This window comes from Salvelinus namaycush, chromosome 2, assembly GCF_016432855.1.
Source record: "Salvelinus namaycush isolate Seneca chromosome 2, SaNama_1.0, whole genome shotgun sequence".
Lineage (NCBI taxonomy): Eukaryota > Metazoa > Chordata > Actinopteri > Salmoniformes > Salmonidae > Salvelinus > Salvelinus namaycush.
Window position 1 is genome coordinate 15,538,567 of NC_052308.1, and position 13,651 is coordinate 15,552,217.

The window sequence follows — 13,651 nt, forward strand, 5'->3', positions numbered from 1 at the left end:
TGGACACCTGCTCATCGAACATTTAATTCTAAAATCATGGGCATTAATATGGAGTTGGTCCCCCCTTTGCTGCTATAACAGCCTCCACACTTCTGGGAAGGTTTTCCACTAGATGTTAGACCATTGCTGCAGGGACTTGCTTCCATTCAGCCATGAGCATTAGTGAGGTCGGGCACTGATGTTCGGCGATTAGGCCTGGCTCGCAGTCAGCGTTCTAATTCATCCCAAAGGTGTTCGGTGGGCTTGAGGTCAGGGCTCTGTGCAGGCCAGTCAAGTTCTTCCACACTGATCTCAACAAACTATTTAATGTCTTGCTGAAACAGGAAAGGACCTTCTACAAAATTGGAAGCACAGAATCGTCAAGAATGTCATTTGATGCTATACCATTAAGATTTCCCTTCACTGGAACTAAGGGGCCTATCCCAAACAATTAAAAACAGCCCCAGACCATTATTCCTCCTCCACCAAACTTTACAGTTGGCACTATGCATTCTGGCAGGTAGCATTCTCCTGGCATCCGCGAAACCCAGATTCATCCACCGGACTTCCAGATGGTGAAGTGTGATTCATCACTGCAGAGAACGTGTTTCCACTCCAGCCATCCCTTGGCATTGCGCATGGTGATCTTAGGCTTGTGTGCGGCAGTTATTGTGCTGATGTTGCTTCCAGAGGCAGTTTGGAACTCGGTAGTGAGTGTTGCAGCCGAGGACAGACTGTCCCGTTCTGTGAGCTTGTGTGGCCTACCACTTTGCGGCTGAGCCGTTGTTGCTCCTAGACGTTTCCACGTACAGTTGACCGGGGCAGGTCTAGCAGGGCAGAAATTTGACAAACTGACTTGTTGGAAAGGTGGTATCCTATGACGGTACCATGTTGAAGGTCACTGAGCTCTACTGCCAATGTTTGTCTATGGAGATTGCATGGCTGTGTGCTGGATTTAATACACCTATCAGCAACGGGTGTGGCGGAAATGGCTGAATCCATTAATTTAAAGGGGTGTCCACATACTTTTGTATATATAGTGTATGTCTTTACTATCTGTGACTCTCTTCACACTAGTATAACTAAAATATACCTCAAAGGTGTATATACACTGCTCAAAACAATAAAGGGAACACTAAAATAACACATCCTAGATCTGAATGAATGACATATTCTTATTAAATACTTTTTTCTTTACATAGTTGAATGTGCTGACAACAAAATCACACAAAAATGATCAATGGAAATCAAATTTATCAACCCATGGAGGTCTGGATTTGGAGTCACACTCAAAATTAAAGTGGAAAACCACACTACAGGCTGATCCAACTTTGATGTAATGTCCTTAACACAAGTCAAAATGAGGCTCAGTAGTGTGTGTGGCCTCCACGTGCCTGTATGACTTCCCTACAACGCCTGGGCATGCTCCTGATGAGGTGGCGGATGGTCTCCTGAGGGATCTCCTCCCAGACCTGGACTAAAGCATCTGCCAACTCCTGGACAGTCTGTGGTGCAACGTGGCATTGGTGGATGGAGCGAGACATGATGTCCCAGATGTGCTCAATTGGATTCAGGTCTGGGGAATGGGCGGGCCAGTCCATAGCATCAATGCCTTCCTCTTGCAGGAACTGCTGACACACTCCAGCCACATGAGGTCTAGCATTGTCTTGCATTAGGAGGAACCCAGGGCCAACCGCACCAGCATATGGTCTCACAAGGGCTCTGAGGATCTCATCTCGGTACCTAATGGCAGTCAGGCTACGTCTGGCGAGCACATGGAGGGCTGTGCGGGCCCAAAGAAATGCCACCCCACACCATGACTGACCCACCGCCAAATCAGTCATGCTGGAGGATGTTGCAGGCAGCAGAACGTTCTCCACGGCATCTCCAGACTCTGTCACGTCTGTCACGTGCTCAGTGTGAACCTGCTTTCATCTGTGAAGAGCACAGGGCGCCAGTGGCGAATTTGCCAATCTTGGTGTTCTCTGGCAAATGCCAAACGTCCTGCACGGTGTTGGGCTGTAAGCACAACCCCCACCTGTGGACGTCGGGCCCTCATACCATTCTCATGGAGTCTGTTTCTGACCGTTTGAGCAGACACATGCACATTTGTGGCCTGCTGGAGGTCATTTTGCAGGGCTCTGGCAGTGCTCCTCCTTGCACAAAGGCGGAGGTAGCGATCCTGCTGCTGGGTTGTTGCCCTCCTACGGCCTCCTCCACGTCTCCTGATGTACTGGCCTGTCTCCTGGTAGCGCCTCCATGCTCTGGACACTACGCTGACAGACACAGCAAACCTTCTTGCCACAGCTCGCATTGATGTGCCATCCTGGATGAGCTGCACTACCTGAGCCACTTGTGTGGGTTGTAGACTCCGTCTCATGCTACCACTAGAGTGAAAGCACCGACAGCATTCAAAAGTAACCAAAACATCAGCCAGGAAGCATAGGAACTGAGAAGTGGTCTGTGGTCACCACCTGTAGAACCACTCCTTTATTGGGGGTGTCTTGCTAATTGCCTATAATTTCCACCTTTTGTCTATTCCATTTGCACAACAGCATGTGAAATTTATTGTCAATCAGTGTTGCTTCCTAAGTGGACAGTTTGATTTCACAGAAGTGTGATTGACTTGGAGTTACATTGTGTTGTTTAAGTGTTCCCTTTATTTTTTTGAGCAGTGTATATTACAATACTCATGTATAAGCATAGCCATGTAAATGCAGGTAACTGACCATCCGTGTGTTCTGTGTTCTAGATGGGAAGAGGAGCTGAACAGACGAGAGCATATGGAGTCCATGGTGGAATCCATGCAGGAGGTTAGTAGACATTAACCATCAATTCACTTTCACCATTACATCAATTTACCATTAGGTCAATTCACCTTCACTATTACATCAATTCACTCTAATCTCAACATCCAATTCTACTTTATTCCTAGCTACAGTATAGTGGCTCTCAAGGGGTCATTGTCATAAAGAAGACATAGAGACAGACATGAAGCCTATAGGTGCTTGAAAATATATATTTCCTGCTGAATTACTTACCTGTCCCGATCCTTTCTTTCTTATGGTCTTTTTACCCATAATGTCCTTGAGCAGGTGTCTGTCAACTGAATTGGGCCAGAGACGGTTAGCTAGCTAGGGAGATGTCAGAAAATAAAACCTACAAACAGCCTAGATGGCTCACATAGCAGACCTGAATGTCAGTGTCTCACCACTATTCCCTGTGTCTCTGTAGATAAAACACATTAGTCCCCATCGTCACATCAGTGGATAACATGGCGCCGGAGAACAAGGCTGACGTTTTACGTATTCCTAACCAATTGTGGGTCTTTTTTGTTTGTAACATTTTTTTACTTGTTTTGTACTTAATGTTGCTGCTACCGTCTCTTATGACCGAAAATGACTTCTGGGCATCAGAATAGCGATTACTCACAACTGCCTGGCAGAATCCTTTTTTTCCCTTTAACGAGTCCGACGAGCCCGACGTGAATGATATACTGCTTTCCCGTGAACAGGCCCAGTTCCCCGTCATTTGCGTGAAGAGAAGTCAGAGAAAAAGGGGCCAGAGGGCGGGCTGCCTTCTGAGAATTCGTAGGCGATCGAATAAACCCCCACTTCCTTCCATTCTGTTAGCAAACGTGCAATCTTTGGAAAATAAAATCAATAACCTACGCGGAAGATTAAACTACCAACGGGACATTCAAAACTGTAATATCTTATGCTTCACAGAGTCGTGGCTGAACAACGACATTATAAATATACAGCTGGCTGGTTATACGCTGTATCGGCAGGACAGAACAACGGCGTCTGGTAAAACAAGGGGCGGCGAATATGTATTTTTGTAATTAACAGCTGGTGCACGATATCTAAGGAAGGCTCAAGGTTTTGCTCACCTGAGGTAGATAATCTCATGACAAGGTCCTAGTAGCCGGGGACTTTAATGCAGTGAAACTTAAATCCGTCTTCCAAATTTCTATCAGCATGTTAAATGTGCAACCAGAGGGGGGAAAAAACTATGGACCACCTATACTCCACAAACAGAGACGCATACAAAGCTCTCCCTCGCCCTCCATTTGGCAAATCTGACCATAATTCTATCCTCCTGATTCCTGCTTACAAGCAAAAATTAAAGCAGGAAGCACCAGTGACTAGATCAATAAAAAAGGGGTCAGATGAAGCAGATGCTAAGCTACAGGACTGTTTTGCTAGCTCAGACTGGAATATGTTCCGGGATTCATCCGATGGCATTGAGGAGTACACCACATCAGTCATTGGCTTCATCAATAAGTGTACCGATGACGTCGTCCTCACAGTGACCATACGTACATACCCCAACCAGAAGCCATGGATTACAGGCAACATCTGCACTGAGCTAAAGGCTAGAACTGCCGCTTTTAAGGAGCGGGACTCTAACCCGGAAGCTTATAAGAAATCCCGCTATGGCCTCCGACGAACCATAAAACAGTAAAGCATTAATACAAGACTAAGATCGAATTGTACTACACTGGCTCTGAAGCTCGTCGGATGTGGCAGGGCTTGCAAACCATTAGACTACAAAGGGAAACACAGCCGAGAGCGGCCCAGTGACACAAGCCTACCAGACGAGCTAAACTACTTCTATGCTCGCTTCGAGGCAAATAACACTGAAACATGCATGAAAGCACCAGCTGTTCCGGAAGACTGTGTGATCACGCTCTCCGCAGCCGATGTGAGTAAGACCTTTAAACAGGTCAACATTCACAAGGCAGCAGGGCCAGACGGATTTCCAAGACGTGTACTGCGAGCATGCGTTAACCAACTGGCAAGTGTCTTCACTGATATTCAACCTCTCCAAGTCCGAGTCTGTAATACCAACATGTTTTAAGCAGACCACCATAGTGCCTGTGCCCAAGAACACTAAGGTAACCTGCCTAAATGACTACCGACCCGTAGCACTCACGTATGTAGCCATGAAGTGCTTTGAAAGGCTGGTCATGGCTCACATCAACACCATTATCCCAGAAACTCTAGACCCACTCCAGTTTGCATACCACTCTAACAGGTCCACAGATGATGCAATCTCTATTGCACTCCACACTGCCCTTTCCCACCTGGACAAAAGGAACACCTATGTGAGAATGTTATTCATTGAGTACAGCTCAGCGTTCCATACCGTAGTGCCCTCAAAGCTCATCAATAAGCTAATGACCCTGGGACTAAACACCTCCCTCTGCAACTGGATCCTGGACTTCCTGACGGGCCGATCCCAGGTGGTAAGGGTAGGTAACAACACATCCGCCACGCTGATCCTCAACACAGGGGCCCCTCAGGGTTGCGTGCTCTGTCCCCTCCTGTACTCCCTGTTCACTCATGACTGCACGGCCAAGCACGACTCCAACACCATCATTAAGTTTGCCGATGATACAACAGTGGTAGGCCTGATCAACGACGAGACAGCCTATACGGAGGAGGTCAGAGACCTGGCCATGGGGTGCCAGGACAACCACCTCTCCCTCAATGTGATCAAGACAAAGGAGATGATTGTGGACTACAGGAAAAAGAGTACCGAGCATGCCCCCATTCTCATCGACAGGGCTGTAGTGGAGCAGGTTGAGAGCTTAAAGTTTCTTGGTGTCCACATTACCAACAAACTAACATAGTCCAAGCACACCAAGAATGTCATGAAGAGGGTACGACAAAAAACCTATTCCCCCTCAGGAGACTGTAAAGATGTGGCATGGGTCCTCAGATCCTCAAAAGGTTTTACAGCTGCACAATCGAGAGCATCATGACTGGTTGCATCACTGCCTGGTATGGCAACTCCTCGGCCTCCAACTGCAAGACACTACAGAGGGTAGTGCGAATGGCCCAGTACATCACTGGGGCCAAGCTTCCTGCCATCCAGGACCTCTGCACCAGGTGGTGTCAAAGGAAGGCCCTAAGAATTGTCAAAGATTCCAGCCACCCTAGTCATAGACTGTTCCCTCTGCTACCCCCCTTTTACACCGCTGCTACTCTGTTATCATCTATGCATAGGCACTTTAATAACTCTACCTACATGTATATATTACCTCAACTAACCGGTGCCCCCTCACATTGACTCTGTACCGGTACCCCCCTGTGTATAGTCTCACTATTGTTATTTTACTGCTGCTCTTTATTTACTTGTTACTTTTATTTCTTATTCTTACTCATATATTTTTTTCAACTGCATTGTTGGTTCGGGGCTCGTAAGTATGCATTTCACTGTAAGGTGTTGTATTCGGTGCATGTGACTAATACAATTTGATTTGAGTTTATAGTATCATGGCCCAAGGCAAGGCACTATGCTCCCTATGCCACATCAAACACCTCTGCAGGTGCTAGTATAGTAGCAACCCCATCTTTCTGCACAACCATTGAGGACACATCGATCAACGGCAGCATCTGTGTTTGTGTTGGATTATGGCTCAGCAGAATGCTGGAAGTGAAAATAATTCCCTGGGGGGCTCTTACCTCTCTGAGCTCACACAGGCAGATGTTGTTTAGCATGGAAGTGAAACAGGAAATCTGCTCTCTGATAGTCATTTGATAAAGGATATCAGTTGATTATGTAGTGTGATTAACTCTGTATGTAGTCCCCCTCGGCATCTACTGTAATGTCCTTAATCCATCTTTATCACTTACAGTTATTCCACTGAATAATGTAAAAATATAGATTGGGGCCATATTCAATATCATGCTGTCTCGAATATGGTAAATAAGAATGTGTGTTAGTTTTTGCTGGATGTGTTTGATTGTATGTGCTTGGGGCATGTTTGAATTGTGTAAATACAGTTGAAGTCGGAAGTTTACATACAGTTAGGTTGGAGTCATTAACTTGTTTTTCAACCACTCCATACATTTCTTGTAAACAAACTATAGTTTTGGAAAGTCGGTTAGGACATCTACGTTGTGCATGACACAAGTAATTTTTCCAACAATTGTTTACAGACAGATTATTTCACTGATAATTCACTGTATCACAATTCCAGTGGGTCAGAAGTTTACATACACTAAGTTGACTGTGCCTTTTAAACAGCTTGGAATATTCCAGAAAATGTCATAGCTTTAGAAGCTTCTGATACGCTAATTTACATCATTTGAGTCAATTGGAGGTGTACCTGTGGATGTATTTCAAGGCCTACCTTCAAACTCAGTGCCTCTTTGCTTGACATCATGGGGAAATCAAAAGAAATCAGCCAAGACCTCAGGAAAAAAAATTGTAGACCACAAGTCTGGTTCATCCTTGGGAGCAATTTCCAAACGCCTGAAGGTACCACGTTCATCTGTACAAACAATAGTATGCACGTATGAACACCATGGGACCACGCAGCCGGCATACCGCTCAGGAAGGAGACACGTTCTGTCTCCTAGAGATGAACGTACTTTGGTGTGAAAAGTGCAGATCAATCCCAGAACAACAGCAAAGGAGCTTGTGAAGATGCTGGAGGAAACAGGTACGAGTCCTATATCAACATAAGCTTAAAGGCCGCTCAGCAAGGAAGAGGCCACTGCTCCAAAACTGCCATATAAAAGTCAGACTACGGTTTGCAACTGCACATGGGGACAAAGATTGTACTTTTTGGTGAAGTGTCCTCTGGTCTGATGAAACAAAAATGGAACTGTTTGGCCATAATGACCATCGTTATGTTTGGAGGAAAAAGGGGGAGGCTTGCAAGCAGAAGAACACGATCCCAATCGTGAAGCATGGGGGTGGCACCATCATGTTGTGGGGGTGCTTTGCTGCAAGAGGGACTGGTGCACTTCACAAAATAGATGGCGTCATGAGGAATGAAAATTGTGGATATATTGAAGCAACATCTCAAGACATCAGTCAGGAAGTTAAAGCTTGGTCGCAAATGGGTCTTCCAAATGGACAATGACCCCAAGCATACTTCCAAAGTTGTGGCAAAATGGCTTAAGGACAACAAAGTCAAGGTATTGGAGTGGCCATCACAAAGCCCTGACCTCAATCCTATAGAAAATTTGTGGGCAGAACTGAAAAAGTGTGTGCGAGCAAGGAGGCGTACAAACCTGACTCAGTTACACCAGCTTTGTTAGGAGGAATGGGCCAAAATTCACCCAACTTATTGTGAGAAGCTTGTGGAAAGCTACTCGAAACATTTTACCCAAGTTAAACAATTTAAAGGCAATGTTACCAAATAATAATTGACTGTATGTAAACTTCTGACCCACTGGGAATGTGATGATAGAAATAAAAGCTGAAATAAATCATTCTCTCTACTATTATTCTGACATTTCACATTCTTAAAATAAAGTGGTGATCCTAACTGACCTAAGACAGGGAATTTTTACTTGGATTAAATGTCAGTAATTGTGAAACTGAGTTTAAATGTATTTGGCTAAGGTGTATGTAAACTTTTGACTTCAACTGTATGTGTGTGTGTGGTGTGTTCAGAGTGCTCAGGAGGCAGAGGAGATCCAGGATGAACTGAATGAGAAGGTGGACAGGCTGAAGGCTGAGCTGGTGGTCTTTAAGAGTCTCATGAGCGATGTAAGTATAACATACACACCTTCCCTTCACACTCCACTGCAGCACTGTCACAGACTGACAGATACCCCAGTCATATTCCTGTTCAAATGATGCCAATTATATTCTCAACAATACAACAGCATTGGTTGTATTGACAGTAGTATTGTTCTTTATAGGTGATGATAGATGTTGTCAGTCATACTGTAGAGGTCTTTAGGACTTCTTTCATCACACTGAACACTCTGAGACTGGGCTCCAGGACAGGCTAGCAGATTCACACCCCCCTCCTTTTTTGTATTTTTACCCAGCAGTGGAAACATATTCTGCTGCAATTGCAAGAGGGCCTTTCAGACAGGTATTCATTGAATGCTCCGATAACAAGTGTTCATAAACACACAGTAGATCAGCAGGACCTTACACTATATCTGCGCAGCACCTTATTTTTCCCATGGAGCTTGCCTCTAGTGTAACGGCTGTAATATATTGCAGCTGGCCAAGCCTTAGCTTTTGTTTGGTCAGGAATGAATAAACAAAATTAGCAAGGAGTCGTTTGGATTTCCATTGAAACCATTTTAGCTTGGCTCCCTCTCTTATTTACTTCTGTGTTTAACTGGCCATGTCAGTTAGTGGCATTATGGGTAATAGCAGCTGCCTCCTCATGACACATATCTGTAGTCAGAGAAGGATATATGCAGTACATATGAGGCAACACACAGTGTGACCTGATAGACCTCCAGGGTAGTGAATAAACACTGTGATTTGGGACGTGTCCTTTGAATAGGTGTACTTTGTCATTGCTCACTATTAAGGGCGGTCGACGTCTGAGTTCCCAATATGTCAGGAGGGATCTGGATATGAAAGTAAGAGATTCCTCTATTCCTGCCTTCCCACTTCCCTTCACCCTAGAATCAAAATACTAGCTTTTCCCTTACTACACTACTGTGAGTGTTGTAGACGGTGAAGTATAGAATTGTTTGGTCATAACTAGCATATTAGAGTAATTGCAAGTTATTGAGTGACAAAAAGAAGCATGAGATGTAGCAGTGATCAAATTCACCTTGGAGTGTAGGATGTTTCCTTTGGACCTTCACAGAGATGTTGCATGATGTGTTATTGACCCAGACTGACTGGATGTGGGTTTCTGCTGGGTCTGCAATCTAACCACAGTGTATTCAATTGACTTTAATACTGCTGCAAATGGTCAGTCACAGATATGAACTCAGCATGTGACTTATGTTATTCATATCAGTCTCATGGCTTTGAAATGCCTTTAGACATTTGTTGAGTACAGTAAGTGGAGGTTTTGAGTGGATGATTCAATGCTTCACAGCCAACAACAGACATCTCCTTCCTCTCCAGCAAATGTCTGACCTGGACTCTAAGATCCAAGAGAAAGCCATGCGAGTGGACATGGACATCTGCCGGCGCATCGACATCACCGCCAAACTGTGTGACGTGGCTCAGCAGCGCAACTCAGAGGACATGTCCAAGATGTTCAATGTCAGCCCAGCCAAGTCGCTCCCAGAGAGGGTGTGTATCTATCTGTATGTTAGGCCTCAGTCTGCAACAGCTAACAGTGTACTGCTGCTACACTCTCTTCTACATAGGCAGACACACACAGCCACAAACACAATGCTCATTGATCCTTCCACCATGCCCATACACAAACAGTCGCTGCTCAGTGGTGAACTGAAGCTTTGACATTCCATTGCGCCGACATTGCTGGCCAAAGCTAAAATATGACCAGAGGCTTTTTAGGTGGTGCATGGTACTGCCTAAATTATTAATATCAGAATAGACATATTGCCCAAAATTCTGTCCTGCATTGATGCACTGAGTGAGTAACCTGGTTGGGGGTGTGTGTGTTCCAGGGTGCCATGGCGTGCTGCAGGAAGAAGGAGTGCAGGCCTGTGTCTGATGAGGACAGCTCTGAGATGGATGCAGACCCCAGCACCAGTACCTCAGAGGAGGAGGAGGTCCCTCTTAACATCACTGATGAAATGAAACGAATGCTCAACCAACTGTGAGTCAGCCTTCACATGCACACTCATTACAGCTATCCAGAAAGACGAGCTGGCTTCATTATGACCCCCTCCACACGTGCGCACACACATCACAGGAGGCTGCTGAGGGGAGAACGGCTCATAGTAATGGCCGGAACGGAGCATATGGAATGGCATCAAACACCTGGAGGCCATGTGTTTGACGTATATGATACCATTCGACTGATTCTGCTCCAGTCATTACCATGAGCCCTTTCTCCCCAATTAAGGTGCCACCAACCTCCTGTGACAAACACACCCCAGTGGTGCATTGTATTTATATAATGTTGTCCTTTACTCCCATCTAGTGTTAATGCAGAGTGTGGCATTCATTGTTTTCAGTAGGGCCACCAAAAGCTAGATGAGAACATTACATTACAGAATGTCTTCATTGTGTAAATGTTTGCCTAAAATGTAGTTTTGAGTATCAGTGTGAATAATAAAAGTATAATTTGTGTTCCACTAAAACATCTGTCACTGTCTCAAGTCTTTCTCAAACACTGTATGTAGTCTGTTTTCCTGCATGTCTTCTCTATGGATCTTTCTTTCTCCTCTGTGTTTGGACCTCTTGTAAATGTGTTGCCTGTTGTTTCTCCTCCTTTCTTCCCTTTCTTTTCCTTCCTGTCTCTGTGCCACACAGACATAGTTCAGATGATAATTGTGTTGCCAGGAGGGAGACGTTTGACATTGATGACGACTGTGACAGCCTGACGTGGGAAGAGAATGACGAGACCCTGTTGCTATGGGAGGACTTCACCAACTATAACATACAACCCAGTGCCATCACCGCATCAAACTGCACAGCCACCAGCGCAGCCAACAGCAACACAGAGGAGCCTGTGAGTCAGATTAGATACCACACAGCAAATGTCAAGGATACTTATGTACAGGAAAAATCTAAAACAGTTAAATTACCACTACCTACTGATATACTAATGGTCAAGGGTACAGGAGGGCATTGAGTCGTCGGTTACCTCCCATACTTCCCATCCATTCATATTCGGCAAACACAAATGTTTGCAGTAAAATAAAGTTTTTTCATTTTGACTTGGAGGTCAAATTCTGCCCATTGTTATGCTCCAGTTGAGAAATGAAATGCAATATCCAAACAGTGAATGAGAGTGTTTTAGCTAATCCTCTTTGCTTCCTCCCAGGTCTCTCAGGATGGAAGCCTGGGCAGCCTCATAGATGAGACAGAATCACTATTCAAGACCAGAGAGCAGGAGTACCAGGAGACCATTGGCGCGATTGAGGTGAACAGGCTGTGTGTATGAGAGCGAGAATGTGACAGAAACAGAGGTACAGTAACAAAAATAGAGGAGAATGAAATCCCCTGAGATGTATCTGCCTGTTAGAGATCTATTGCATCTAACAGGAACACCTGTCAAGTAACAGGACAACGACTGCGTTTTGATTTGTTGGTTGTTTTGTCCCTCTTCCTGTTTGGTTTTGATTTGTTGGTTGTTTTGTCCCTCTTCCTGTTTGGTTTTGATTTGTTGGTTGTTTTGTCCCTCTTCCTGTTTGGTTTTGATTTGTTGGTTGTTTTGTCCCTCTTCCTGTTTGGTTTTGATTTGTTGGTTGTTTTGTCCCTCTTCCTGTTTGGTTTTGATTTGTTGGTTGTTTTGTCCTTCTTCCTGTTTGGTTTTGATTTGTTGGTTGTTTTGTCCCTCTTCCCGTTTGGTTTTGATTTGTTGGTTGTTTTGTCCCTCTTCCTGTTTGGTTTTGAGTTGTGACTCCGGTGACCATTCATCTGGCCAGAGTGACTCAGTCCCTGACAGGGCTGGCACCTGTCCCAGCTCAATGTCACTGATGTCTCTCTCTCTCTCCTCCCTACCCTCTCTCTTCTGTCCTCCTTACTCTTTCCCCTTCTCTCTATTTCTCTGGCTTCCTTTCTCCTCATCTCCTCTCTCTATCATCTCTCTCTCCCTCACTCAGATGGAGCTAGCCACAGCGAAGAATGACATGAACAGACACCTGCATGAGTACATGGAGATGTGTAGCATGAAGCGTGGTCTGGACGTGCAGATGGAGACGTGCAGGAGGATGATCAAAGGGGGCAGGAACTCTCCCTCTGTCAGCTCGGTGGCCAGCAGCGACTCAGGGAATACTGACGAGATCCAGGACGAACTATTGGACAAGGACGGAGAGGCTGAGGTGCCAATCAGCTGATGGCTGTCCTGCCTGGCACCGCCCCTCACTCCTCCATTCACTGACGTATAGCTGCTCACAGAGCTCCACCCTGCTTGGGGGTTGGCCCGTTTGGCACTTTTGGCTGGGGGTCCTGATGGTCCTAAGGGTCTGTCCCACTCTCCCAGGCCTAGAACTGGTGCTTATTGTCTCTGTTCTCATAGGGATGGAGGGGGACGGTGTTCCTTTGCTTCACAAATATTATTAGGCAGAGGTGGCACATACAATATAGTGTCAGCTGTGCTCTCTTCCTCAGTGCTGCCTTGCTGGTTTCTTCAACCTAATCAGAGCTCCACAAGAACATCCAGCAAAACAGTCAACCTTATCAAACCAGTCGTACTGGCTCACTATTAGCATATTCGAAACAGTTGCACTGTCACCATCGTCAATCTGTTGGCCTGAGGTGGACAGTCCATTTGGTCAACAGGGAACAACATACACAACAGTATTCACCAGTGAGAATATATGCCTGAGTTATTTTAATAACCACAAATCAAGAGTAATCACACAATTTTTTACTTGCATGTGCCCCATGGATGTAGATGGATCATTCACATACAGTACACTGTACATGCACATGTACAATTGGGTATTGAAATGTTCTCACCAGAGTCAATACAAACAAAACAGCCTGACTGGACTCTCCACGGTTACCAGTGTTTACTGGGGAACGGAGCACAGCCCTTTGCTGCATAATGCGTTGTTCAAGCTCTATGCAATTTAGCTAGCCTTATTTCAGGATGACATTCCCTACCCTTCTTTTCCCTTATGATTAGCCTTTTTAAGCTGGGAAGGTGTTTTCTAGTTGTCATTCAGAGTGCTCATGTGTGTTCTTCGAAGTGGAAGGCGCAGAATTGTCTCAAAAAAGGGAAATGTTGGAACAGTGACCCCTAGTTGTCTTTGTCAAAGTCATACCCCTTCCCTCCCTACCCATGTTAATTTAATGTCTA

General features: G+C 45.3%; 1 protein-coding gene across 1 annotated transcript in view; it reads left to right on the forward strand.

The window, feature by feature from the left end:
- The window catches only part of iffo2b (intermediate filament family orphan 2b), a 41,278-nt gene extending 28,595 nt beyond the window's left edge, over positions 1 to 12,683 (forward strand). Inside the window, exons 2-8 of the mRNA XM_038964163.1 lie at positions 2,732 to 2,792; positions 8,398 to 8,493; positions 9,832 to 9,986; positions 10,364 to 10,495; positions 11,185 to 11,293; positions 11,645 to 11,767; positions 12,450 to 12,683. Coding sequence (XP_038820091.1) covers positions 2,732 to 2,792; positions 8,398 to 8,493; positions 9,832 to 9,986; positions 10,364 to 10,495; positions 11,185 to 11,293; positions 11,645 to 11,767; positions 12,450 to 12,683 — 910 coding nt within the window. The remainder of the gene's footprint in view (positions 1 to 2,731; positions 2,793 to 8,397; positions 8,494 to 9,831; positions 9,987 to 10,363; positions 10,496 to 11,184; positions 11,294 to 11,644; positions 11,768 to 12,449) is intronic.
- Positions 12,684 to 13,651: the final 968 nt, after the last annotated feature.